The sequence below is a fragment of the Bos mutus genome, chromosome 25 (assembly GCF_027580195.1).
Source record: "Bos mutus isolate GX-2022 chromosome 25, NWIPB_WYAK_1.1, whole genome shotgun sequence".
Taxonomy (NCBI): domain Eukaryota; kingdom Metazoa; phylum Chordata; class Mammalia; order Artiodactyla; family Bovidae; genus Bos; species Bos mutus.
This window is the reverse complement of record NC_091641.1, coordinates 39,960,198-39,987,425: the sequence shown is the minus strand read 5'-3', so window position 1 is coordinate 39,987,425 and position 27,228 is coordinate 39,960,198. Positions and strand designations below refer to the sequence as shown.

The following is a 27,228-nucleotide window of genomic DNA, read 5'->3' as shown; positions in this document are numbered from 1 at the left end:
GTGTTTTGACCCCCATTTCCATCTGCTAAGAATTATCTTAAGGAAAGAAGTAAGGGTGTGTCCAATTGATCTATAGGGCCTTGTTCATGACATAAAAGTCTGGGAACCACTTCAGTATCAGGTGGGAGCTTGATCAATATCATAGATTTGGGGCTTACTAGGTGGATCAGTGGTAAAGAATCTGCCTGCAATGCAGGAGACACTGGAGATGTGTGTAAATTGCTCTTTTTTTAACAACTCCACTGAGTTGGGAAGATCCTCTAGAGGAGGAAATGACAACCCACTGCAGTATTCTTGCCTTGAGAATCCCATGGACGGAGGAGCCTGGGGGTTTACAGTCCACGGGGTCACAGAGAGTCGGTCATGACTGACCGGCTGAGCACAGAGGCATAGACTCGAGTCTTCCTCTGGTGGAATCCTCTTTAGCTCTTACAGCTGGAGAAGATAGAGATCCCGAGAGCCGGACAGGATACAGGAGGGCAGGTACATTGTTAAGTGAAAAGAGTGAGTGTCAGAACAGCAGGAGCCTTCTGAGTGATGGAGGTTACATTTGCCTTTTTACTGGTTATTCATTATTTAAATTTATTTTTGGCCGTGCCATGCAGCTTCTGGGATCTTAGTTCTCTGACCTGGAATCGAACCCCAGGCTCGTGGTAGAGAAAGCTTTTAACCACTAGACCACCAGGCAAGTCCCTCCCTATTGGTTTTTTAAGGTTTGTAAATAGAGGACTGGATGCCTGGACAAATAGAAGTCGTATAGTCTAATTGTCAACCACAGCCTCTGGCATGTGAGTATCAAGATTCTGGGTCTGGTGATAACAAAACTCAGGGAAAGCTACAGAGTTATGCTATGCCTCAGCTTCCTCATCTGAGAAGTGAGACAACAGTAGCTGGATGCTTGTTCTGAGTAAATGAGATTAGACATGAACATTCCTTACTGAGAGTAAGCACCGCTGCTCAGTGATTAATTTTGGCCAGTGAGATTAGGGATTCACTTATCTTACTTTTACTTCTCTTTATTGTCTAAAGAGTTGTGTTGTGTTTTTTTTTTTTTAATTAAGTGAAGATATATTTCTTCAAGAAACAGAAAAGAAGATATTTTTATATATAAATATATATTTATTTTAAAGATATTTAAAATATGCAAACCTTCAGGTAACAAAGTGATTCTAATTTTTTTTTGAAATAACATCATCTTAGAACAACAACGTGAATGTACTGAATGCCACTGAACTCTAAACTGATTAAGGTCTTAAATTTTACCACAATTAGAACAATAATACCACCGTCATCATCAACAATAACAACTACGAAAAAGTTAAAAAGTAGAGAAGGAAGTCCTGAGGTAGTCCCTGGGACTCTCAGCAGGGATGAGATGGGACGGTTTTCTGCCTTACAGCTGTGGCTTTAGAGCCTCGTTTTGCTTCCGTGAGCACTTCTCAGTTTTGCAACTAGTGAAGTTGCTTCTCTCGGTGTTTACTCAGAGCCCCGCTTCCGAGTCCGCGCCGTGCGGCTACAGCCCAGCCGCCGCGCCTGGGGCGTGACCTTGGCCGCCGCGTCCCCGCCCGGGCGAGCCTCAGTTTCCCGGTCCCGGAGCGAGGATGACAGCTCGCCGGGTCCGCGCGCAGCCCCGCCCCGCAGCCCGCGGATTGGCTTTCGTGGGGTCGCCCCCCCGCACCGGGGCGGGGCCGGGCCGCTCCCGCCTGCCAGGCCCCATCCCGGAAATGCGGCTCGGGGGCGCCGGCCGGGCTGGCCCGGACCGTGGCAGAGCGACGGCGAGGGCGGCCAATGGGCGCAGGCGGCGGCGGCGGCCCGGCGGAAGTCCCGCCCGGCGTCGCGCGGGGGCGGGGCGGCGCCGGGGGCGGCGGGCCGCGGGGCGGGCGCAGGATGAGGGCGGCCATTGCTGGGGCTCCGCCGCGGGGAGGAGGACGCTGAGGAGGCGCCGAGCCGCGCAGCGCTGCGGGGGAGGCGCCCGTGCCGACGCGGGGCCCATGGCCAGGACCACCAGCCAGCTGGTGAGTGCGCGGCTGCCGCCCGGGCGCGCCGGCCCGTCACCCCGCTGAGCGCGGCGGTCGCCGGGGCCCGGCAAGGCGGGGCGGCCCCGCGGTCCCGGGGGCCGGGCGGCGCCTCTTCACCTGCGGCGAGCGGCTGGGCCAGCGACCGCGGGCGCCGTCGGGGCGTCGCTCGGCCGCCCGGCGAATCCCGGGCCCGCCTGAGGCGAGCGCTGGCCCGGCGGGGGCACTGACAGGCGCGCGCAGGGCGGGGGAGGCCGGGGAGGTGTCACCGGCCCGCCGCGGTGGAAGTGCTTGGAAAGTTTGTTTTCGGCGCGGCGCGGCCTGTAGCCGAGCCTCCGGGGTTACCTTTCGGACCGTCTGCGAAGAAGCCGCCCTGGGCCTTCACCTGGGACCGGTCCCTGTTCCTCCGCTCGCCGCCGAAGCGGGATGTGCGAGTTCTTGCCCGGAGCACCTGATGCTCGGGCCCCTCCGAATTCCCGGTTGGGATGGAGTCCGATGCACTCGGGTGCGCTCCTTTCCCGGCCCCGCGGGGCTGCGTGTGGGTGCTTTGCGTGCCTTTGGGCTCCACTCCGGCAGCGGAGTGATGGGACGCCTCGGGGAGGCCAGGCTTGAACCCACCGCCGCGGGCTGGTGAGCGTGACCGGGCGGAGAGATTTTAGGGGGAAGGAAACGAAGAAGCGCTTGTTGGGTTAAATGTGTTGGTGAATGTATCGCTAGTGTTTCTGTGTTTTCTGTGTGTTGCTAAAAGTACCCCTACTGTGTTTATGTTTGTCCTCGCTTAAGTTCGGGAGTCTTGGGAAGACGGTTTAAGGATTTATACCTTGGATGCAATTGTGAAGTGGGTGCTGGATGAAGGTCTAGACTGCTTACAAAATCGGGTTCAAAAGGCGAATCCCTCCAATAGAGGAAGACCCAAGAAATTGACTCGACCCCTTATTTTTCTTATTTTCTGCAGTAGTGGCTGTTAATCTTTTTGATAGGTCATGGACCCTTTAAAAACTCAGGGCTTTTCCGAATTTTGTAATTACTTCGCGAGGTTCTTGAACCTTCTGCCGCTGGTCCGTGGACTCGAGAATTCTGCTTTGTAGAGATGGGTGATAATCTGAAGTGTGAGAGGAGGAAGACCTGGGCAGGTGAGACAAACGGTGAAAGGCAAGGGGATGTTTCTGACTTTTGCAACATGTATGGCCGTGCCCTGGGGGGCCTGGACTACCCCGCAAAAAACACCAACTAGGCTGCTTGGCGGCCCTCAGTGGTGGCTGGGGCTGACAGATTGTGGAAGTTTGTGAGATGAACTTTCACACAGAGATGCTGTGGCAATGCAAGGTGTGCGCTCCGACGGCCTCCGGGGAAGAGGAAAAGAGCATGTCATCTCATGGTCTCGGTAGTTCCACGTGACGGACACTTGACATCTGGAGGTTTCTGTGCAGAAGGCAGCTTTTTCGTACAAAAACGATGAAATCCAGTGAGAAGAAATGGGTTCCAAAAGAAAGAATGGACGTTCCCATCAGGAAGTGAGAGGAGCGAGGCTTTCATGTTCTCATCAGCTAGATTTTCCCCACCTGTCTGGGAGAACACGCCATGTTTCCCATCAGTAGTGGCAGAGATGCCCCCAGTAGTGGGTTTTTTGTCTGAGGACAGATGGATTTGCGCTGTTCAAGTGAGTTTGCACCTGGATTTTTATGGTGGCACTTTATGAGAAGCCCCCCACCCGATTATTTTCCTGTTTCTTTACATGTGTACAGCCAGCGGGGCAGCAGAATGAGTGGGGAGGTCTGGAAACGGCCCAGCCCGGTTTGATACTAAGGTGGGCCGGAAGCTGTCAGAACCGGGTGTCGAGCTCTTACTTTAAGGCGGGCCCTTTGCCAGATAGTGCTCCTCGTGCTGCTGGGCTTCCATCAACAGTGTCCTGAGGTCAGTGTTGCTCCCATTTTACAGGTGTGAAAGCTTCAGTTTCCACAGTGCGGAGAGCTGGAGTACCCATCCGATAGAGTGCAGTTTGAACCCACGTCTGACTGATGGCAGAGGCCTGGGCGCCACCCTGCCTGTCCCTCCTGGGAGTGGTGCCCTGAGAGGGGGTCGCAGCCTGCTGTCTGCGGAAGTCCTCAGTGCCACTGCCCAGGACATGTTTCTGGGGGCTGTGCATGTCCTCAGACTGCCGTGTACGAGGCAGGAGGGACATCCTCTCCTAGACGGACAGAACACTTAGTTACTTCTCTAGGCAGATGGCTGAACTCTGTGACCCCTGGAACTCGATTCAGCCTCTTGTCGTCAGAAAGCCGCTGTTCCGAAAGAGGCTCTGGTCCCTCCTTATTTGAAGGCTGGTTTTCTGAATGGTGAGCTTGGGAATCCTCCCTTGGTGAAAAGCTGCAGTGATGTTGTTAAGGTGAAACTGTTGGCTGGGGAGAGTGGTCCCGCGCGTGCCAGGGTGGCTTTTGCAGGGTGGCTGCGTGTGTGGGCGGGTGTGGGGAAGGCTAGCAGCATGGAAAGAAGTGGGCTCTGGCTCTCGCGTGCCCTTGTGCCTAGCTTCTCCTCGTGCAGCGCGTGCAGAGTGATGCACCCCACCCTGCCGCGCTCACCGAGTCCAGTCCAGAGCTGGCAGGTGGGGGCCCTGTACTCACATACTCAGGAAGGGTGGACTTGTAGGTTTGCCCTCCTCTCTGACATGTGTTTAGTAAGAAGGACTGCAGCGCAGCTTAGAGCAGTACAGGCTTTGAAGAGAGGCTTTGGGCTGCTCCTCAAGGCATGACCGGGCCTCTGGGCTGCCTGTAGCAGTGGTGTGGGGAGGAGGAAAAGGCAGCTCTTGGGTGGGCCCCATTTTCAGCCTGTGCCCTCCCCCACTGACCCACCCAGTGGTAGGTTTGGGTGCCCGGAGGGCAAGTGTGTTACGAATTGGGAAGTGGTGCAGAAGGCAGGGGGTGAACAAGGTCGGTGCCTTCCAGCTGGTGGTGTGAGGAGAGCCTCCACGGGCCCTACACTTTGCCCCTTCCTGAGGGGGAGCTTCTGTGGATGTGGACTTTGATGGAGTCCCACGTGATGCTTCACTTCTGTGACTACAGAGCGAGGAGCCACTGCTGAGGAGTGCTTGATGCAGAAATGACTCCCTCAGCAGGTGCGGGGGTGGGGCCAGCGTGTGCGTGCTCTATGCCTGCCCTTGTGAGGACAGCTGGCCGTAGGGGTGCGGAGCACAGTTGTTTTGAAGGCGGGTTCAAAGGGCAGATCAGCAGGGAGGAAGTGCTGGTGTGGAAACTGTAGATTGGGACATGTATCGTTAAGGCCTTTTCAGTAATGCATTCTTCTCTAACTGGGTTGCATTCTTGTTCCCTGTGATACCAGACCCTTTAGAAAATTATTTGAATATTGAGAACTAGTTGTGTATCCAGTCTGTATACCAGTCAACAGGCAGAGTGCATTTTTCTCAAGAGCAGTAGGGGACCTGTTTTGATGATGTCTTAAAAAGAGAGAGGTCTGTTGGGTTCATGGTGGTTCTTGGGGGTCTGTTTTTGGTGCTTGGTGCTGATTGTGTTTGTATAGTTGCACAAAGTCTGGTTCTGTTCTCTTGATCTAGAAAATCTTAATAATTTAAACTGACATTTTTACTCCAAGAAATCCCAAGTCGTTTTGAATGTGTTGAGAGAGAGTTCACTGTAAAGGATTTACATCTGTGGGCTTCAGATCTCTTATCAGAGCAACTGGTTCAGGCGTCTGTCTACATAGTTGGATCACACGTGGGCTCACAGAAGCGAGGGCTGACCGCACCGCAAGCTCTGGGCGAGAAGAGGCACAGACCTGACCTTCGGGCCGGCACCTGGGTGCACAGCCATCTGGAGTGTGGCCGAGGGCCTGATGACGGGGCGCAGAGCTCCTGGCGGCCCAGTGACCTCCTCTGTCCTACAGATGGGACTGTGTGTCCGCTGTACCAGCCACGTGCAGCCTCCAGAATATTTACAGGTGTGGTTTGAAGGTATGTCTGGAGGCCCACGTCTTCTGCCTGTTTGTGGAGCGGGTGGCAGGTCTGCCCACGCTGGAGAGGGCTGATGAGAGGCTGTGTGTGTGTGTGTGTGTCTCTCGGCAGTATTGCAGTCAGAATTCATCCGGCTAAAAGCTTATTTAACAATGAATTCATTGTTAAAGTCTCATTCTTCAACCTGTTCTTTTTTGGAATTAATTTTAGCGCAGCAGGAGTTGTATCTCAAAGTGACAGCCGAATATTGGATGCTGTCAAGAAAGGTTGATAAGATTCGCCGGGAGGCTTGGAGCCTCATTGAGGTTCTCCTTAAGTGCCATGGAAAGCTGTGGGGCTTGGAGTTCACTTTTCTGTCCCCGCCCAACCCCCGGATGCTGCGAGGTTGGGAGGATCAGGCCGCAGGGGACCCGGAGAACTACCACTGCAGGGGGAGACCTTGTCTGAGCGTGGAGGTGGGTGCCTGTGGATGCCCTCCCGCAGTGAAGGAAGGACGCCATGGCGGGTCGTGCTGCTCTCCCGCCTGGTGGTGCTGGAAATGCAGACACTCTCTTCTTCATTCTCCCTTTTCTGGTGAGGAAGTGGGGGGCTGCTGGGGCTCCCCAAATTCTGATGCTCCTGTGCCTTCCCTCGCCTCTCCCACCCATCACTTAGCTCTCCTCCATGCCGGTCCCCGCCGTGTGGCTCTGTCCCAGGCCTGCCCAGCCCAGGACAGGTTCAGGATCTCCGACCGCCAGGCTCTCCTCTCCAGTTCTCCTCTTGGCCTGAAGAGATCCCCCTCAGGGGAAACATCCCTCCCCGCCCACCCCAACCCCCTGCTCTGAAGCCTTTTCTAGCCAGTCAGGTTCTTTGTGCCCCTTCCTGCCCTTGGTCTGCATCAGCTCTGACTACATTGCCATGTTCTGTTTCTCTGGAATGGGTGTGTATAGCTCTTGTTAAACGTGTCTCCCTGAACTTGGAGTCTCTAGATGGTTTCTGTTACTCTTTCTCATGCTTTTCTCTTCATGGTTTTCATCCCTGTCATAGTTGTCACAAGCCTGTCTGTCTGACCTTTGCTGTTTATTAACAAAGACATCTCTGAATCCTGCATGTTTGTTCTGACTTCCTGTGTTCAGAGCTGAACGTGTTTGAGGGGCAGAGGGTCTCACTGTAGTCTGTTTCTTAACACGAAAGCTTTCCAAACAAGAAGTCAGATGGTTAAAAGCATGGTCCCACGTTCCATTTCTTCATTGTGTAAGGGAATGTAATTCAGAAAGGAGACATATATACATTATACTTTGTTCTTTATACATATTGTACCACCTACCTGAGCCTTGAAAGGTTGTATTTCAAAGCCGTTGGTTCTGTTTTATCCTACAGCCCCTCCCGGGAAGTTTGCTGATCAAATGCTGGGTGAAATCTGGGTGAGTGAGGAGTCAGGGTCAAGTGTGCGGTGCTCTGGGCTGAGGCTCGCCACGTTGGCACTGCTGCCCTGCTCTGGACCACTGTCCTCACCGGTCAGACCTTGAGTGTCTAGCCTGGAGAAGTGCCAGCGTTGGCGAGGTGGACCCTGACTGCAGTCAGGGCGTCCCTAGCGGATTCTCGGACCAGACGCCAAGCTGCTTTCCCCCCGTGCCGGAAGCAGCCACACTGCTGCGGTCCCTCTGGCACACCTCTCTGCTGCTTTGGGGCAGGTCAGAGGGAGCGTTTCCCAGCCCTGGGCTCTGCTCTGTTTCAAGGAGTGCCCTGTCCCAAGAGGAACACGTGCTCCGTGGGTGCATGCGGCCCTGGGTGTGAGGGGCTCCACCTTCCTGAGACAGCTGTGTGCTGGTGGTCCTGGGGGAAGCCAGCACTCTGTGTTCAAGCAGCCTGCTGCCTTGGGGTTTCCTGCTGGGCACCTGTGCGCGGCCGTGCGGTGACTGAGTGAGTGTGACTGAGCGAGCCAGCAGCCTGGGAGGAGGGCGGCGGTGGACGGGCACTTGAGACCCCAGCGTGTGCCCACTCTGGCTGCGTGCAGAGCATCTCCTTCGGGAAGTGATGGGAACAGCCCAGTCTCTGGGAAAACTGCCCGAACACTGGCTCTGCTCAGGCACGTTCTCAGGAAGGTCTGATCCACAGCGGCTGGGGCCGGGGGAAGCAGGTAAGTTACAAGCTCAGCAGCTGGATCACTGCTGTTTCTGGGGTCTTGTCAGTTTGTGACCTTGAGCTCTTAGCTGTTGGATTTTCCTCTCAGAGTGGCCTGTGACTTAACCTGGACCGGAGGCTCTTCCTTCATTGCAGGGTCTTAGGCGCTCAGCTTGCGCTGCCTTCTTTTCCCATTGTTAACTCATTTTTTCTTTCTGCAGTTTGGCGTTTTTCTTTCAGGGTTTTTTCAGAATTACAGTCTGCTGATTGTATGTACGTAGCTGGTTATTATCAGATACACAGTTTTAAAAATTGCATCTAAATATAGATTATATTTGTGAACCTATTCTCATTCCTGAAAAAACAGAACTTGTGTCCTCTAAATGCCTTTTTTTTTTTTTTTTAATAAAATCTTAGAAAACTCGCCTGGAAGTGGCTGGCACTGAGCTTTGTGTCTCTGGGGTGGAAGGGGGCGAGGACGGCCTGGTCGTGGGGTAGGAGAAGCGGCGTCAACAGAACAGGTCTCCGGGCTCACGCCCTGAAGGAATCCTTGGGTGAAAAAGGCCACATCTGCAACTCGGCACTGCTCTGTGAGCCCCGCCAGCCATGGCCCTGCCTCGGGGAAGGAGGGAAGTGGCCAGCAGCACCGCCATTGCAAATGGTGCCCGAGGGGAGGGCAGTGCCCTGCCAGGAGGGGGTGGCCAGCCCTTGTGGGGCTGCTGCTGTGAGAAACCCAGAAGGACCAGGCCCCAGGGTGCACGGGGTATGCTGAGCAGGGGCCAGTCCCGTCCGCAAGTGGGGGACAGGCGCGGGGGATGGCTGAGAGCGGAGACGTCTGAGGAGGGGGCGCCCCTTTGTCTCTGGGAAGACAGGTGGGCTGTGCTTGCCGTGCTTTCTTGGGGCACCTGCTGTGCGCCCAGTCCTGGATGTCTTGCCGACTGTGCATGCTGAAGAAGGTGGTGGTGGTTGGAAATTTATACTGAGCTTATTCGGTGTCCGGGTTTTTCCCTTCCTGTCAAGTGTATTATTTTCTTTCAGTAGCCATATATTTTTCAAATTAGTGTTCAGCGTTGACTCTGAGTCGTTGTTTTGGATACACCCTGCAGCATGCAGGGTATTAGTTCCCCAACCACGGGTCATGCCTGTGCCCCTGGAGTGGACACGCAGTACTGGACCACCAGGGAAGTCCCGACTCAAGTTTCTAATGACACGGGATATCTTCAGATCCTTTCAGTTTGCTTGACCAACCTAGACAGCATATTAAAAAGCAGAGACGTTATTTTGTCAACAAAGTTCTGTCCAGTCATAACTATGGTTTTTCCAGTAATCATATATGGATGTGAGAGTTGGACTATAAAGAAAGCTGAGTGCCAAAGAACTGATGATTTTGAACTGTGGTGCTGGAGAAGACTCTTGAGAGTCCCTTGGACTGCAAGGAGATCCAATCAGTCCATCCGAAAAGGAAATCAGTCCTGAATATTTGTTGGAAGGACTGAAGCTGAAGCTGAAACTCCAATACTTTGGGCACCTGATGCGAAGATCTGAGTCATTGGAAAAGATCCTGATGCTGGGAAAGGTTGAAGCCAGGAGGAGACGGGGACGACAGAGGATGAGATGGTTGGATGGCATCACCGACTCAATGGACATGAGTTGGAGTAAACTCCAGGAGTTGGTGATGGACAGGGAGGCCTGGCGTGCCATGGTCCATGGGGTCGCAAAGAGACATGACTGAGCAACTGAACTGATCAAAATAACCTTCAAAACAAACTTACTTTTAAAATAAACTTGATTTTTGGAATAAGTTTAGGTGTATAGAAAAGTTGCAAACACAACGTGGAGTCCCTGTAATACCTATCGTCCCCTTTCCCGGATGTTAGCATGTACACAGCCCGGCCACATCCATCAAAACTGAGCCCTAACCCTGCCAACACACTGCGACTCCACTGCAGACCTGCTGAGCTTTCCTCAGTTTCCCCCACCGTCGTCTCTCTGTCCCAGGACCCCACCCAGGGTACCACATTGCGTTTGGCTGTCACGTCTCCAGGGTCCTCTCTGCTCTATGATGGTCTGTCAGTCTTGTCTTGTCATGAACCTGATGCTTTTGAAGAGTGCCGCTCAGGTATTTCATGGACTGTCCTGCAATCTGGGTTTGTCTGATGTCTTTTGGTGATGAAACTGGGGTTCTGAGCTCAGGAAGAATTCCAAGCATGTCAGGTGCGCCTGGTGCGACCCGTCGCGTATCACTGGCAAGGTGGGGAGTGGCTCCAGGTGACTGGAGTCAGGCCTGCGGTCCGGCCCTGCCTTGCGGCCCTTGCGGACGGTGTGTCCCAGGATGGCCGCAGTATTTCGCTTGGGGAGGGACCTTCCTGCTCGCCCGGTCGGATCCTTCTGGTTTCCAGATGAAGACAGTTGGGACTTGGAGGGCTTCTGACTTATGTACTGGGTTAGGACTGGCATGGGGTCCAGGTGCTTTGTGGGCTCTGGCCTCTTCCTGCAGGCTTGGGCACTCCCAGGACTCTGCCAGGACAGAGCTGTTTCCAAGTGCTGAGTGAACCCAAACTCACTGACAGAAACGGCTCCTCTTGGGGGAGGCCCGTGTCCCGCGGGCAGTCTGACGGCTGCTGCGTGTGATCTAATTAGCGCTCGGGTCCCGTGTGCTCGTCTCTCCGTGCTTTCTTTGCAGGCAGGAAACTAGTCCTGTATCACCTGGGCTTCGTCAAAGTAGGTGGTCAGCTGTGACATGTTCTTCTTTGGCTCTTTTCTTACCCGTGAAGCTAGAGTGTTATTATTGTCTAAAGCTCTTGAGTCGAGATTGATTTGTGGGCTGTTGACTCTGAGACTCTTAGACTGAGCCAAGAACAGAGCTTGGAGTTTCTTCTGCAGATCTCTGAAGATAGGTATTTTCAGGAAAATCATGAGTTGGTTTTGTTTTCCCACCCATCTATGGATTTCCCCTCCAACCTCTTTTCTACATGACCACAGCAAAAACAAGACTGTTACAAAGGTAGGAATTGGTAGGAGGAATGACGAGGAAAGCACTTTGAAGAAAATGAGGGAGCCGGCTCCTGGCCGCTGCAGGGAGGCCTGAGGGCATTGCAGGCCGTCCCCGGGACTCCGGGGCCGGACACTGTCTAGGTGTTGGAAGTGGGCTAGGAGAAGGTGGGACAGAGCCTGGCCGGCCTGCCTGCCCTTCCTTCCTTCCTTCCTCCTCCTGTCTTTGTTTCCGGTAACTGAACTCTCAGCTGGTGATCAGTGGAGGTGTGGATGAAGGTCATGCTAGACAGAGTCGGTCTTTCTGTGCACACTGATGCTGTGAAGCTTTGCTGTGGGAGTTAGCTGTTCACAGTGGGACAAAGTCTCTCTGTCTCAGTTGGTCATTATTGTTCCCAATAAGACGCTCTTTATTCAGAATTTGTAGATAAAGGCCCTGGGAAGGAAAGCATCTGTTAGAGGAGCCTTTTCAGGTGTCAGGAGAGGCAGTCTCAGTTAGAAATAAGCTGAGCGAGTTGACTCTGCTAGAAGGGCGTTCCTGCCGGATGCTGTTTATATGTATGCCCAGTGGCATTCTGGGGGTTGGTTGGGTTTTATTTTCTATTTCAAAGAGAGAGAAGCTTTAGAGGATTAAAAATCAAGTCTAAACACATTAATCTGGCTTTTTTTTTTTCAACAGGATAATCTGTTAGGGCTCTCAGAACAGTTGTCAGTATCAGTGTGGCTGTGTTTATGTGTGAGAGACTCAGATGGAGAATAAACAGTACCAGGGCCTTTTCGGGACGTCCCCACAGCCCCTTTGCCTCTCTTAAGGACCCCGCACCTTGCCGAGGGAGGCGCACGAGCCATGGGCCGGCGTGGACAGACGGCAGTACAATCCCCACTGAGGTTGAAGGACATGGGAGACGGCAGAGCTCGTGGTCCGGGTCAGCCAGGGGAAGGTGGTGGGGCTGCCGGAGCGGTCAGAGGCATGGGCAGTGCCAAGGGTCCCAGCCCAGCAGAGGGAAGGGGGCTGAAGAGGGGGCTTGGGAGGGCCGGGACCCTGGAGGACAGTTCTCATCTCACTGACAGTGCCCGTGTGCTCTAGATTTCATTTTAGCGTTTGACCTTTTAGTCTTGAAGGCCGAGCGAGGTTTCCTCTAAGGAGCTGGAGTTGGGAGCTAGACAGCAGGAAAGAGGAGCCCCAGGCATTTCCGGGCAGAAGGGAGACAGTTCTGTGCTGCTGGCCTCACCATATGTATCACTTAACTTTCAAGATGCCCTGCTTTGGATCAAGTTAGGTATCACTTAGTTTCCCAAACTAGATTGAGGCGGGAAAACGTTAGCTGCATGGGTTTAATTCCCCAGAGAAGATTAATTTGTAGTAGTATAAATATAGTAGTATGAGTATGACGAGTTTAGAAGCTCAGTTTTTCTTTAATTGTCAAGTTTAATATGTTGTATTATTTTAGCAAAACAGAGGGCAAGAGCTTGCTGATATTGTTTACTGATTACTAATAGATTTCACTGAGTAAAGCTTTTATACACATTCTTTCTAGATTTCATTCACATCATTTAGGTGTGAGACAGAATCTTAAGTATCTGGATGGGCTGCCCTGGTGGCTCACATGGTAAAGAGTCTGCCTGCAAAGCAGGAGACCTGAGTTCGATCCCTGGGTTGAGAAGATCCCCTGGAGAAGGGAATGGCTATCCACTCCAGTATTCTTGCCTGGAGAATTTCTTGCACAGAGGAGCCTGGCGGGCTGCAGTCCATGGGGTCACAAAGAGTCGGACACAACTAACACAGACACAGTTACCTTTGAAGTGCTACTGTTTTTCTGATACAGCTCTGGGATGACAGACTTCTAAAAGCAAACCCAGGATTTCCATGCTGGGCCCCCACTGGTGGTTAGTGATTTCTTCCTCACATAAAAGATATCTAAAAGATACTAACTTACTCATTTGCGCATTAGCAAATGCTTTTTATATATCACGTGTCTTTTCTGAATGAATGAACTGATGGACCTGGAGGGAAGTTCAGGAAGTCTGTCGGCCCCCTGTGGTATCACCTGTGTCTGTTGAGGACCTTGTGGCTCCTGTGGTTGGAGTGCCATTGACAGGGTCCCTTGGAGGTCCCCACTGTCTCAAGCCTCTGTATCTACTGACCCTTGGGTGGATTCCATCCCTTGCAGCTGTCCAGGTTCATAGTTTCAGGGAACCAACCAGAAGATCTATCTTTCCTTCACCCAGAGGTCATTGCTGTTTCCTTTGTGTATTTTTATTTACTTATTTTGGGCAGCTCTGGGGCTTTATCGCTGTGTGCAGGCTTTCTCTAGTTGTGGAGAGCGGGCTGCTGTCTGGTTGCGGTGCTCAGACTTCTTGCTGCAGCGGCTTCTCTTGCTGTGGAGCCCAGGCCCTAGGTACGGGGCTTCAGTGGCTGCAGGCACCGGGCTCTAGAGCGCAGGCACGGTAGTTGTGGCACATGGCTTAGGTGCCCTGCGGTGTGTGGGATCTCCCCAGACCAGGGAGCGAACAGGTGTCTCCTGCATTGCAAGGCGGATTCTTAACCACTGGACCACCGGGGAAGCCCCTCCTATTTGTATTTTTTTAAAAATCAATTGGGACCCTTACTGTATATCTGAGACGGTTTTGTCTCCTGTTGTTTTCACTGAGTGTTTTGCGTGAGCCACTTGCAGTGGCTGTGTAATACTCCCCTCTGTCGGTGAACCGTGAGCAGCCGTTGTTCTGTTGGCGGACATTTACATAGGCTGTTTCCAGCTGTTTGGAGTAATTTCTTAATAAATGCTTTCATAGTATAAATCTTCGTATGAATTTGTTGCAGCTAGATTCAGTGTGACAGAAGTTGTTGGAAGGACTGGAGCCCAAGGCGCGTTGTGGAATGGTCCCTGACTGCTTCCCCGACGGCCCTGCCTGCTTGTTCCTAGCTCAGGCTGAGCATCAGCTCCCCCTCCCCACCGCCCCCAAGCTGGGCAGGGCCGAGGGAGTGTGTATCTGGCTTCACCGCTGGGCTTGGGACTCAGGCGAGGGCCTGATCTGTGCCTTAGTGTCTCCATTTGTAAAGAGGGATGCCAGTGGTCCTCGTGCCCAGAAGTTGTTTTGAGAACTGTGATACCATGTGTGAAATGCTCAGAAGTGTGTGTTATTAAACAGTAAGTGCTTAATAAAAGTTATTTTTAGAAGTAGAGAAAAATGGCAGTTCATTAATTTCCCTTTAAGTAATGTTATTTAAAGTTGTATTTATAACGGGTGCATATAGAGAATTTGAAACAAACTGGCCCGTGCCACCACCCTCCTGTAAACACAGGGTTTTGTTCAGCTCTTAGAAGCCCCCTAAGTGGTCCTGCTGATTATAATCTCCCCTCACCTGCCCAGAAGTCACCCGCATCCTGATGCTCACGTTAATCAAGTTCGTGGCTTGTAAAGTGTGCTTGTATGCAGTTTCAGAGTATGGCAGGGAAGTGAGAAGGACAAAGAGATCCTGTATTTCAGTGTTGTGTAGTATATGTAAAGTTAATGTTGGAGGTGCCAGTTTAGCACAGTTCAGAGACAGCGTTTGCTGAGTCTTGTGGTCTGTTAGACTTTACTGGTGGCTCAGGTGATAAAGAACCTGCCTGCCATTCAGGAGACCTGAGTTCAATCCCTGGGTTGGGAAGATCCCCTGGAGAAGGGAATGGCTGCCCACTCCAGTATTCTGGCCTGGAGAATCCATGGACAGAGGAGCCTGGTGGGCTGCAATCCATGGGTGGTCTGTTAAGCCTGAGGACTGGACTTCATTCAGGCAGCTGGCAGCCATGACCTCGTGTTCCTCTTCCTGCCTCTGGCTGGGTGAGCGGCTCTGAGGGGCTGGAGAAGGGAGTAGGGGGACGGATTAAGTGGCCACCCTTGGGAATCACCCACAAGACGCTTCCCCCTTTGCTCGTGTCCTCTCTCCAGCCTGGACAGCAAGGAGATCAAACCAGTCTATCTTAATGGAAATCAGTCCTGAATATTCATTGGAAGGACTGATGTTGGAGCTCAAACTCCAATACTTTGGCCATCTGATGTGAAGAACTGACTCATTTGAAAAGACCCTGATGCTGGGAAGGATTGAAGGCAGGAGGAGAAGGGGATGACAGAGGATGAGATGGTTGGATGGCATCATCAACTCAATGGACCTGAGTTTGAGCAAGCTCTGGGAGTTGGTGATGGACAGGGAGGCCTGGTGTGCTGCAGCCCATGGGGTCACAGAGTTGGACACAACTGAGCAACTGAACTGAACTTTCTCTACCCTGCACCATGGAACAGCAGAAAGTCTTATTCGGGTATTCATTGAGATCCAGTTAGCCACCCACCCGGGGTTCCTCGGTATCGTTGTGTGCTGGTCAGGAGCGGTGGCATTTTGCTCTGTGTCACACTGCACAAGCTCCTTGGTGACCACAGTGTCCTGTGGGCCAGCTCCCAGTCTGCCTGTGCTTGGAGGCTGCCACGGGTGGAGCGGGTGGCCGCCGGCGCTCTCAGCGCGCGCAGACGGGCACCCAGGCCCCGCAGTCCAGCCTTCAGCAGGGGCCGTGTCTCGTCTGCCCTGTGGACACAAGACATGCCCTTTCCAGAGTGCCTTTGAGCTTCTGTCTGTCATGGGCCCCCAGCAGCCCTCAAGGAGTGGGTTGATGTTCTCGACCTCTCTCTACAGAGAGTGAACTGTGGCTCAGAGAGTGGGGCTTTACCCTAGTTGGCCCTGGTCTCCGTGAGCTCGCTGGGGGTCCTCGGTTTGGCTCCGTCCCTCCGGCCCCTCGTGGTGGGGCCTGGGTGGGGCTGGGCTTGTGGCTGCTGTCCCTGCCTCTACCAGGTTCTGTGCACTGGGCTCCGCTTTGCTGGGTTTCTTGAGGTGCTAGGAGGTTCTTAGCAGAGTGTTCTTTGCCATTGAGCACACCTGACTGGAGAGCAGGGTCTCTCTGGGGCCTAGCTGCTTGGCTGGGGGGGGCAGTCCACGCCACCCTCTCGCAGGGCCCGGAGGGAGATGCCCTCTCTGCGGTGCGTTGGCTGCGCCCGGCAAGGCGTTCCAGAGCGTCGCCGCGCACTCCTCCAGGAAGGCCCGTGGAGTTTGGGATCCTTTCTCTCGCTGCCTGGAGCCTTAGGCAGCAGGATGGCATCCTGACCATAGAAGGCCTGGCTGTGATCCTGATTCCGGAGCTCAGCAGTCCTGTATCACCTCATCTGCCTCGCAGTTAGAGCTGGGCCTCTTCACTCAGTACATTGTTAATTCAGGTTTACTCACAGAAAAGGGAATAGTATTTGGAAAGGGGATGAGCTTCATTTTGGTCGTGAAGGGTTTGTTTTATGATCTGATGACCCTTGGTTGGGAAAACCGTGTGTCTTCTGTGTTCTTTAATCATAAAACTGCTTATAGCATGCTCCGTCTGAGTCGGCTTGAGTGCTTTGTGTAGATTAACTCATTAAATCCTCCTGGCAAGCCTGGAAGTTCCGGTTCTCGTCATCCCTGCTATTAGGTGAAGAGTCTGAGCCTCAGAGAGGTGACATAGCACGTTCAAGGTCATATGGCTAGTGAGGAGTGGAGCTGGGGTCCGGCCTGGCAGAGTGCAGCTTTGAACAGTTTGGAGGTAACTTCTCTTCTTGTACCTGTAACTTGTTTGTTTGAAGTGGTGACTATTAATACGTGAGAGGTTTGGGTGGTTTAGTAAGTCATGGTTAAGCGTTTGGGACAGTTCACTCTTGTGATATCATGGAGTTCGTTTCTTCCTCAGCAGGTCTGTAGGTAGAAATTTGAAACTCCTCGGAGCCGAGACACTTTGAAAGCATCTAGCTGCGATTGCTTCAGTACGGGGTGTGCAGGTCCCCAGGTTTGAGTCCTTGGCTGTGTCACGGAGTGACAGGCTCCCCACTCAGGCTGAAAGACTGGCTCTCATCACGCCAACCATGAGTCTAGCTTTAGGCTTCCGAGCTTTGTTGTTCATGTGAAATTCTTGCTTAGTGTGCACTTTATCCTTTTTAAAGAGGTAAAGATACAGAGATGAGAAAGAAGATCCAAAGGGATCCGAGAACTTTAGGCAACCCCGCTCTCCTGCGGCCCCTCCCGTTCCCTGGCGCTGACTCAGGAGCTGTTTGCTGTTTGCTTTGCTCGTCTTGGTCCCCGGGGCTCAGGTAGGATTGGACACCTGGTTGGTGCTAAGTGAATATCTGTCAGAATGAACAGATGAATCACTTTTCATTGTAAAGTTTTTTTTTTTTTTTTTAATAATTTTATTCATTTTTTTGGCTGTGCTGGGTCTTCAGTGCCGCTTGAGCTTTTCTCTGGCTGTGGTGAGTGGGGGCTCCTCTGGTTGCGGAGCACAGGCTTCTCACTGCGGTGGCTTCTCTCGTTGCGGAGCGCGGCTTTAGCGCTTGCGCACTTCAGCGCTGGAGCACAGGCTCAGTAGCTGTGGTGCACAGGTTTAGCTGCTCTACAGCGTGTGGGAGCTCCCTGGGTTGCGGATCCACCCTGTGTCTCCTGCATTGGCAGGCAGATTCTTCACCACTGAGCCACTAGGGAAGCCCCATTGTAAAGTGTTTTAAACTACATTTCAAAAGAGAGGAGTAGAAACCATGAGTCTCTCATCCTGACACAACTTCTCTGAGCGCTTTTGGAGAAGTCGTCATCTCTGCTGAGCCCCTGCACGTGCAGGCCCAGCAGGGGCTCAGGGAGGCCGCCCAGGCTGCGGGCCGTGCCCCCCTGCATGCTCACCATGGTGCCTGGAGCCTGGTGCATGGTCGCCGCTCTGCTTCCTCATCTGCCAGGCGCAGTACTGTCCTGCCACCATGTAATTAAGATCTGGGGTGTGCTTTAAAAACACACGGCTATGAATTTTAAAAACCAGCTTCCGTTCACCCAGCGGTTGGTCTCCTAAGGATTAGGGAAGTCGTCACTTGCAGCTTGGGAAGAGGTGTGGTGTCTGGTGTAGGAAACTTGATGGAAGCTGGAAAAATAACCTGTGGGTCATTGTTTTCCTTTGCTCCAAATTCATTTGCATTTTCATCTATTTGTCAATCAAATATTTGTCACATTTAGCAGTTTTGAATGTTGGATACTGGACTTGTTTTTCAGTGTTGGTTTATTTATTTGACTTGCGGGGTTGGGGCCGGGTGTAGTTGTGGCGTGTGGGATCTAGTTCTCTGACCGGAGATGGAACATGGGCCCCTGTACTGAAGTGCGGAGGCTCAGCCCCTGGACTACCAGGGAAGTCCCTGGATTCTGGATATTTTGATGCTCATATTTACCTAAACTCCCTTAGTGGTTGATAGTGTCATTAAACCTTGATGTGTTTTTGTGGATATGAAAATTAATTCATCTCATTAATTTTTCCTTTAGAGTTTCTACCTCTTAAGAGGAGACTGCTGAACTCAATCCTCAAAGAAATTGAAAGTCCTATGTTCTTATATACACATTGCTGTAAAACCAGTTTAAGTGTACAGAAAATGCCCAGCTTACAGACGATGCTTTTCCAAGTTCATTTGGAAGTCGGTTGTTTGAGACGTGGGCTTGTCTGCTGTCAGGGATGCTCAGGTGCTGCCCTGGGCCTGCCCGGAGATGGTGGGCCCTCGGGTGCCGCCTGCTGACTTGGTCACATGGCCCGGCGATGGTGCGGGATGTGGTGTGTGTTGGGCGGTGTGACCGCGCTTCCAGAGACGTCACAGGTGCTGGGTGTTGGTGGCGCCGGCTCTTCAGACTGAGTTCAGTTGAGAACAGCCGTCTGTCCCTGTCCGCGGTGGAGCAGAGCCACAGGCTCCACTTCGTGCATTTCTAGAAGCCAGAGAGAGGAACAGAGGGGCCCTGTCCTGTGGGGGTTAGAGGGTGCTGGTGCCGGAAAGTGGAGAAGCGGGGGTGGGGGTTGCGGCCCCTGGCGTGGGCTCCAGCCTTCCCTCAGTGGGAGATGCTTCACTTGGGTGCGCTGCGTGTGTCGGGAGGCCTGCAGTCAGGACTTGTGGTAACGCTGCGCTGTCAGGACCCGGTGGAGAGCCGTGTTCTCGAGGACTTGTGACCAGGGCAGAGGAGGCTGGGGGACAGGGTGCTGGAGCTTTAAATTTCTCCTGAGACTTACATTTCAGAAGCTGTTGAGTAACCAGATGTATTTGTTTACCATAATTTTGGGTCACCAAGTGGGTGGTGGGCTGACGGGGCTGTGCTGGGTGGGAGTGACTCACTCAAGGCCCCGGGCACCCCGGGCAGTGCTGTCTCCACAGGGCGCAGGGCCCGAGGGCTGGGAGGAAGTCCTCGTGAGCCTGACCCCTGCCCCGGGCCAGAGCTGGTGAGAGTCCTCTGGACCACGGTGAGGACGTCTCAGAGTTCCTTCTCTGCAGCTTAATTATCACCTCGAAACCTTACAAAATCAACCCTTTAGAGTAACAGCGGGAGTACAGATAAACATTTGGGCTTTTCACTGTGGGCGAGGGATTTCTTCATAGGCTTTTCATTTTACAGTTGATGCTTTTAAAATGCTTTAAAAGGTAACATTGCGACCATCATTTTACTGCCGAATTGAAATTGTTCATTAAGACATACCCATACCAGCGAGTTATGACTGCAGGGAGAGAAAGCAGGAGCCCTGAGCTGTCCCTGTGAGCGGCACTCTGTCAGTGTGGCCCTGAGACGCAGTCTCGCGCTGAGGCATGTCGCTGGGGTGCTGTGGCTGAGGCAGGAAGGAAATTGCAGAATTCCACGAAGGAGAAAGGCTGGCAGTGACAGGCCCCTGTGTCACCATGCCTGTGGTGCTGGTGCAGAGTGGGAGCTTCTGGGGCGTGTCCAGAGCGGCCGTGGTCTGGTGGCCAGCATCTGCCGCCCAGGGCTGACGTGGGACCCCACATTGGGGTTCAGCCGGCATCAGACTCGGGTGCAGGAGGCGCCTGGACCCTACGGGAAGCCCCACTACTCAGGCTTCTCCCTTGAGGTTTGCGGTGCCCAGAGGGTGCCAGAAGTGGCCAGAGGAGGGGGTTTCAGGGATCCTGAGGTCTTGCCTGGCATCCAGAGGTCCTGTCTGGACGCGGCCTGTCCCAAGGGTCAAGCGGACGACTGTGAGTCTAGCGCTGCTCTGCCGCCGGGTCTTTGCGTTGCCCAGTCCTCTCCCTGAAGGTTCCCCACCTCCTCAGGTCTTTGTTCAGAGGTCACCTTCCCAGTGGGGGCGCCTCTGGTCGTTACATTTGCAGCCCTCTTGTCTTCCTTCCCTGCTGTATTTTCTCACAGTGATTTATCACCATTTGAGATGCTGGGTTTTGCCTGGCTTTTGTTTTTTGGGGTCAGCCTGCCTCCACTAGAACGTGGGCCTCTTGAGGGCATGGGCTCGGTTCTTTGCTGTATCTACCGTGCCTAGGGCAGTGCATGGTGTAGAGTAGGTGCTCAGTGAATGTTTGTTAATGAAGTAGATAAAACTGTGTTTAAAAAAATATTTATTCAACTGTTCCAGGTATTAGTCGAGGCACTCAGACCCTCGATCTTTGTTGCAGCACACAGGATCTTTAGTTTTGGCATACCAATTCTTAGTTGCAGCATGTGGAATCTAGTTCCCCGACTGGGGATCGATCCCGGGCCCCCTGCATAGGGAGTCCTGCGTCTTAGCCACTGGCCCACCAGGGAATCCCCTGAAGCAGTGTGGTCTTGAGGGCACTGCATTTACCTTAAGTCCCTGAAGCGCCTGTGAAGTGCTGGTGGTGGCCCTGCCCTTTCTTATAAAGCCTGTGGGGGAGAAAAGCAGGTGTGTTTATAAAGCCTGTGGGGGAGAAAAGCAGGTGTGTGTGTGTGTGTGTGTGTGTGTGTGTGTGTGTGTATTGCATCATCTGTTACTGCCATTTCAGAATGACTGGGTTTTCTTTCGGACTCATAAAGGCCGCTGAATCTGAATTTTGAGTCTCAAACATTAGAGGAAAGTGAAACTCTACCTGTGTGATGCGTGGTTGGTTACTTTTGCATCTCGCTTTGTGTGTGTGAGTGTCCCCCGCGTGCCGTCGCAGCACCCCTGAGCCACTGTCAGCCTCCTGGGACCTGCGGCAGTGCTCCCCAGCTCCCCCGAGCTTGTTCCCCCCGCCCCCCACACGCCCTCCACCTGTGCCCGGCTGCCCTCACACTCTCCTCGGTGAGTTCTGGGTCTGAACCCGCGTCTGTCACTCCCTCTCCCTTAGGATGTTGCTTCCTAGAGGTAGGGACCGCGTCTGCCTGGGCCTTTGCTAGCACAGTGGCCATGTTTGTTGAGTCTGGGTTAATAACGTAGTTCATTTACCTCCTTTAAGAAACAGTGATGAACAGAATGAGCGCATGTATTTTCATGAAATAACAGAACGTGTTGGAGAAGAGGGTGTCCTTGGGGAAGTCACTGAGGCACTGTCGGCGGGATGCAGTTGTGGTCTCAGAGCTCTGCGACCCTCCTTCCTGGGTTGTGGGCAGCGGCACACCGGGGCAAGCCTGCTGTGCGGGGGTGAGGGTGCAGAGGTTCGGGGCGGTGGCGGGGTTCTGGCATTTGAGGGGGGGACGGTGCTTGTGTCGGAGCGAGGTGCCTGGTGTGTGTGCAGACCCGGCATCCTGTCCCCACCCCTCAGCCTGGCCCCAGGGCCACCTTTCCATCCGCCGGCAGCTCCAGCGCACGCGGTTTCTCTGCTCCGACTCCAGTCAAGCCTTCTGCTTCAGTGCCCACCAGGCTGAAGTGGGCGCAGCTTAGCTCTGGCTCCAGAATCTTCTGCAGCTGTCCAGAACATGCTGACAGTTGCAGCCGGCTTCCAGCGGTGAAAGACTTACTAGTTTCTGTTGGTTTATGTGGTGTGTGTCCTTCAAGAGTGGCCTGTCAGCTCCTGCCTTCATACCTGTCATTGAAGTTGTGCTTTGGGGCTGGCAGCTTTCCAGAGTTCAACACTTGTGAGAACAAGTGTCGGCCTCAAGGGCCTTGGTGTTTACTGGTGGGAAATCCCTGGGCTCCAGCCTTTGTCTCGTGACCAGCTTTGGGGGGATAAAGGTGGCCGGGGTGTTTTCCGAGGCACTCATCACAGACTGGTGTTGAGTAGGACCTGAGCGGATTTCTTCAGCACGACCCTCTGCTCCTTCCCTTGTCGTTGGCCGGCCAGGGGCGCTCGGTGTCACAGGTCTTGAGGCAGGTCCAGCTCTGTCGAGATGGCTTGATCTTCAGCACGCCTCGGATTTCCGCATGTCCACTAGAAGTGCTGCCGCCTGGAGGGAGGCTGCGTGTGGGGTCTGTGCCGCTGAGGTCAGGAGCAGACCTCTATGTTTTGTGCTGTCCTTCGAGAACCTGTTGTGGAGAAACTGCTCTGTTGGAGAGGAAGTGCTCAGGAGCATGTCTGTGTCAGCTCGAGTCTCATTAGATGCACCTGTCGTTGTCTTTGGAGGCTGCCGTCGTGGGCTGGACGCGTGTTCATTTCGCATCCAGGAGGCTGCAGCTGAAGAGTACGGCCCTCAGCAGGTGTTCCTGAGGCCGGCAGAAGGCGCGTTCACCGTGTGAGCCTCCCTGGCTGCCTGATGCCCGGGCCATCTGCCTCTGCTCGAGCTGGCTCGAGGGTGGTGGTCCTGCCAGGTTTTGTCCCCATGCGTGCGGACGCCCGGGGCCTGCTGCCTGCGCCCGCCCCCAGCGCCACCTCGGGGATGGCCTCTGCTCTCCGCGCGTCCCTCGCCTGGGCTGTGGCACCGTTGCTGGAATACTCACTGGGTCCAGAAGCGTGTCTGTAAAATTACCTGTTTTCAGGTCCATGAATCAACTCATCACGTTTTGTTATCTAAAAACTTGATGTTTGAGATTTTACTCAGTAGTTCATGTGTCCGTTTTGAATCAGAAGCAGCATTTGCCACTGTCTGGTGCGTTTCCCGTTGTCTCCTAGAGCCTTGCTTGGCGGGAGCGGGTCGCTCAGGTGAGGTCAGTAACCGGCTGCACGTGGCAGGACCCGTGGTGCTCTCCCTGCCCCCATCCCATTGGGCAGCAGTGACCCCACTGGGCATGTGAGCCGCCCATCTGAAGCGGTGCCTGGGGTGGCGCTGCCGGAGCACCGGCTCTTTCCTCCCCATCTCGTGGAGTCCCTTCGGGTCCCACAGCCCTGCTGCGCCTCAGTCCTGGGCCTGAGAGTTTGCACTTGGGATGACTCGGCGGGCACAAGGAGCGCTTACCCCTTGGCTGTGTCTGGGAAGCCTGTGAGGTGCTCGGTGGCCTGGGGCACAGCCAGGCCCCTGGCCTGGACGCTGAGGACAGCCCGGGCCTGTCTTGGTTCCTGATGGACCTTGGCATGGTGGCTGTGACCTTCTCCCTACTTCCCACTGCCCTGGAGGACAGAAGGTTCCAGCTGATATCCAGGGGAAGCTCCTGAGTTTGATTACACTTCTCTTAGCTTCCCTGGTAGTTCAGGGGTAGAGAACCTGCCTGCAGTGTAGTAGACGCAAGCGACATGGGTTTGATCCCTGGGAAGGATCTGCTGGAGGAGAGCACGGCAACCTACTCCAGTATTCTTTCCTGGAGAATCCTGGGGACAGAGGAGCCTGGCAGACTATAGTCCATGGGGTCACAAAGAGTTGCACACGACTGAGCAGCTAAACAACACTTCTGTTAGGATTGTATGCCTTGTTTATAGGGACAAACCCTTAAGGTACTGGCTGAACCACAGAGCTGAGTCCAGCCCTCGTACCTCTCCCGAGATGGAGGGTTTATGAGGTGCATCAGCCACACTAGACCTACTGTGAGCCTCAGTGTGTCCACGGAGACGGCAGTGTTCCAGAAGGAACCGGTGCGCCTCGGGCTCCCATTCCAGCGAGAGGGACCCACTGCTGGTCACGTCTGTGCTGTCGGCCACGTTTAAAAAGGCAAGTTTTCTTAGATAGGCTTTACAGCGCTTGTTAGTCACAGTCTCCTAGTGTTTCATTGATTTTGTGCATTGAGTTAGTTCCTTCATATTTGTGTACCTTGCCTGAAGTGAAAATGAAGCCTGCCCATCCCAGCTGGGGAGCAGCTCTGGAGCTGGCGTGTGCTGTGTCCTCTGGGGTGACCTGCCTGCGCCAGCCTTGCCTGGCCTGGCCTGCCCTGCCGGGGGCAGCCCAGGCTCCTGCCTTTCTTGCCATCCGCTGCCTCGCTTCTCCTCCTCTGTGCTCATCACATTTGGCTCGCAGGGTGTTCCACCTAGATGTGTCTTACTTGTTTGGCTTTTGTGCCTCTTAGGATGAGCATCTGTCTCCATCCGCTTTCCCCCTGTGGTTGAGCTGTCGCAGTCCGCACACGTTGTTGCTGTGCCCGCCTGTCCAGCCTTTCTTGGTGCACTTCCTGTAGGACTCTGGCTTCTTTATAGTTCTCTACATCTCTTCCCCGTATTAATGGAGAGAGAAAATTTTTATCTAGCCTTTCTGAACAAACATAGTTTGAGTAAACTCAGGGAGATGGTGAAGGACAGGGAAGCCTGGCGTGCTTCATTGCAGGGGGTTGCAAAGAGTCAGACACAACTGAGCGACTGAGAAACAGCCATGTACGTGTAAGAAACAACTTTGGCCACACCCCTTTACCTGTTTAAATTCATAAAGCTAAGTGTTCAGGCGTCTTCAGCCTGCTTTTTTGTTACCATGTTGATGCACTTCTTACCACCTATCTGTGTGTATCGTTGCAGTCTCGATCCAGTTTCAGCTTATTCTTAGTGGCTGTACTTATGTTTGCAGGGACACAGCGTGGCCAGTAACAGTCCCTGCAGGCCAGCTTCCCTGCCTTTTCCTCCCACACAGACAGCCTCCTTTTCAGACGTAGCAGAGGATTGCAGCCCATGTTGACAGCCTTCTTCCTGTTCCAAGATGTGGAGCCAAGTGCTCTCCTGGTTCTTTTAAAGGGCAGGACTGTTAGAAACAAATCTGGGCGCTCTGAGTTTGTTCCGTGTTGTTCCACAACAGTCTGGTGATGAGTAGGCCCGTGATGTCACTCCTGGAACGCTTTAGGCTCAGACTGGAAGGGCTTTTCTTTTTAACGGTTGTGGGCACAACTTTTGTGTATTTCCGATTTAACTTTGACACTATCTAAAAATCCTTCCTTAATGGCCATCTAAATTTTTAACTGTACGTCTGGCCACCTCTCCTAAGTATTCTTATGTATCTCACTGATGAAAGTTTTGTTGTCACTTTGTTGACAGGTTACTGTATTGCTGTCCAAAACCATTTTAGTGGCAGCACGGGTCCATGGTGCCGGCCACAGTTGGATGGGTCAGCGTGCTTTAGCATAGTCCTGCCAGCCTTTGGTGTCTCTGTGTGTTGTAGACATACTTAATCATTTTTCTTATCTAATAATTCATCCCCCCAGCGTCTCCCCATAGTTAAAAATGTGTGCTGTGGTCTGGGGCTCTTGCTTGTATTTAAGAGACACATTTTCACAGCTCTGAGCTACTTGAGTTTTTTTGGTGTCTATTCTTTTGTTAAAAAACAGGCTTGATTGTTTATGGATTCAAATGAGATACATAAATTTATGTAGTCATTTGTGTGATACAGCTATTTTTATAACAGCTTATTGAGATATAATTCATATACTGTATAATCCACCTATTTTAAAAGTGTGTAATTCAGTGGTTTTAGTGTATTTATGAGGTTATATGTCCCCACTTTCCAATTCCAGGACATCCTTCTCATTCCAGAAAGAAACCCCCAACCCATTAGCAGCCACTCTGTTCTCCCCTCCTGCCAGCCCCGACAACCACCAGTTTTCCTTTCTTTGTAGATCTCCTCATCTGGACATTTCACACAGATGGAATCACACAGTGTGTGGCTTTTGTGTCAGGCCCTTTTCACATCCCATAGCGTTTGCGTGTTCATCTGTTTGGTAGAGTATATCAGTACTTCCTTTTTATGGCTGAGTATTCAGCTTTTTTATAGCTGCAGTGCATTTTGTTTATTCATTTATCTGTTGATTGTCCTTTCCAACCCTTTTAGTTATCTATAATGCTGCTGCGAACATGCTTGTACAGGATTTGTGTGGACCTGTGTTTTCATTTCTAGGAGTGGGATTGCTCGGTTGTACGGTACCTGTTTCCTTTTGAGGAACTGTTGTATGTTTTCTGATGTGGTTGCCCCGTTTGACATCCTACCAGCAGTGTGAGGGTTCCAATTTCTGTGCGTCTCCATCAACACTTATTATCTTTTTGATCCTGGTATGTGTGAAATGGAATTTCATTGTGGCTTTGACTTGCATTTCTATAGCAGCGAATGATGTTGAGCCTCTTTTCAGGTACTTTTTCGCCATTTGTATGGTTTTTTTCTTGGAGAAGTGTTTACTCAGATTTGTTGACTGTTTTTAAATTGTGTTTTGTTTTGTTTTTAATTGAATTGTTTGAGTTCTTTATACAGTCTGAATGCAAGTCCCTTATCAGATAGATGATTTGTAAATATTTTCTCCCATTCTTTGGCTTGTTCTTTCCCTTTGTTAGTGGTGCCTTTGAAGCACAGAAGTTTAAAATTGTGATGAAGTCCCTTTGATCTGTTTCTTCTTTTGTTCCTGTGCTTTTGGTTTCATATCTAAGAAACCATTGCCAAAATCATAAAGATTTACTCCTATATTTTCTTCTAAGAGTTTTCTAGTTTTATTTCTTACATGTAGATCTTTGATCCATTTGAGTTAAATTTTGATGTGGGAAAGGCAGCCACCTTCATTTTTCTGCGTGTGGATATCCAGTACCATTGGCCGAAAAAGGCTTTTTCCCCTTGAAGCCTTGGCACCCTTGTCAAAGATTGATTGGCCATAGACTTAGGAGTTTTCTTCTAGACTCTGCTCCGTTCACCACTGCGTGTATCGTTACACAGCACCACACTGTCTTGATTACTATAGCTTTGGAATGAATTTGGAAACCAGGTAGTGTGAGTCCTCCAGTTTTGTTCTTTTTTTTGAGATTGTTTGGCTATTCTGGATTCCTTGAATTTCCATAAGAATTTTAGAATCATCTTGTCAGTTTCTGCAAGGAAGCCAGCTTCTTTTAATAGGGATTGCAAATTTTAAAAACTTGTTAGGTTTTAAAATTTGTTTAAATAACTAAAAAAACATAAAATTCTTGAATTTGGAGGTAACTTGGGTGTGCAGTGAGCATTTTGGCTCTAAATCAGTTACTTTTCCAAGTTGTTAAGCATTATCCACTACTGTTCTTTTTGAGCAGCTTGTTTCTTCTTCATCAGCTGTACCTTTCATGCGCGGT

At 52.3% G+C, this 27,228-nt stretch overlaps 1 protein-coding gene across 1 annotated transcript in view; it reads left to right on the top strand.

Moving 5' to 3' along the window:
- Positions 1-1,861: 1,861 nt before the first annotated feature.
- PDPK1 (3-phosphoinositide dependent protein kinase 1) overlaps positions 1,862-27,228 on the top strand; it is a 65,483-nt gene continuing 40,116 nt past the window's right edge. The window contains exon 1 of the mRNA XM_070362482.1: positions 1,862-2,015. Within this exon, the coding sequence (XP_070218583.1) occupies positions 1,992-2,015 (24 nt within the window). The 5' untranslated portion in view covers positions 1,862-1,991. The remainder of the gene's footprint in view (positions 2,016-27,228) is intronic.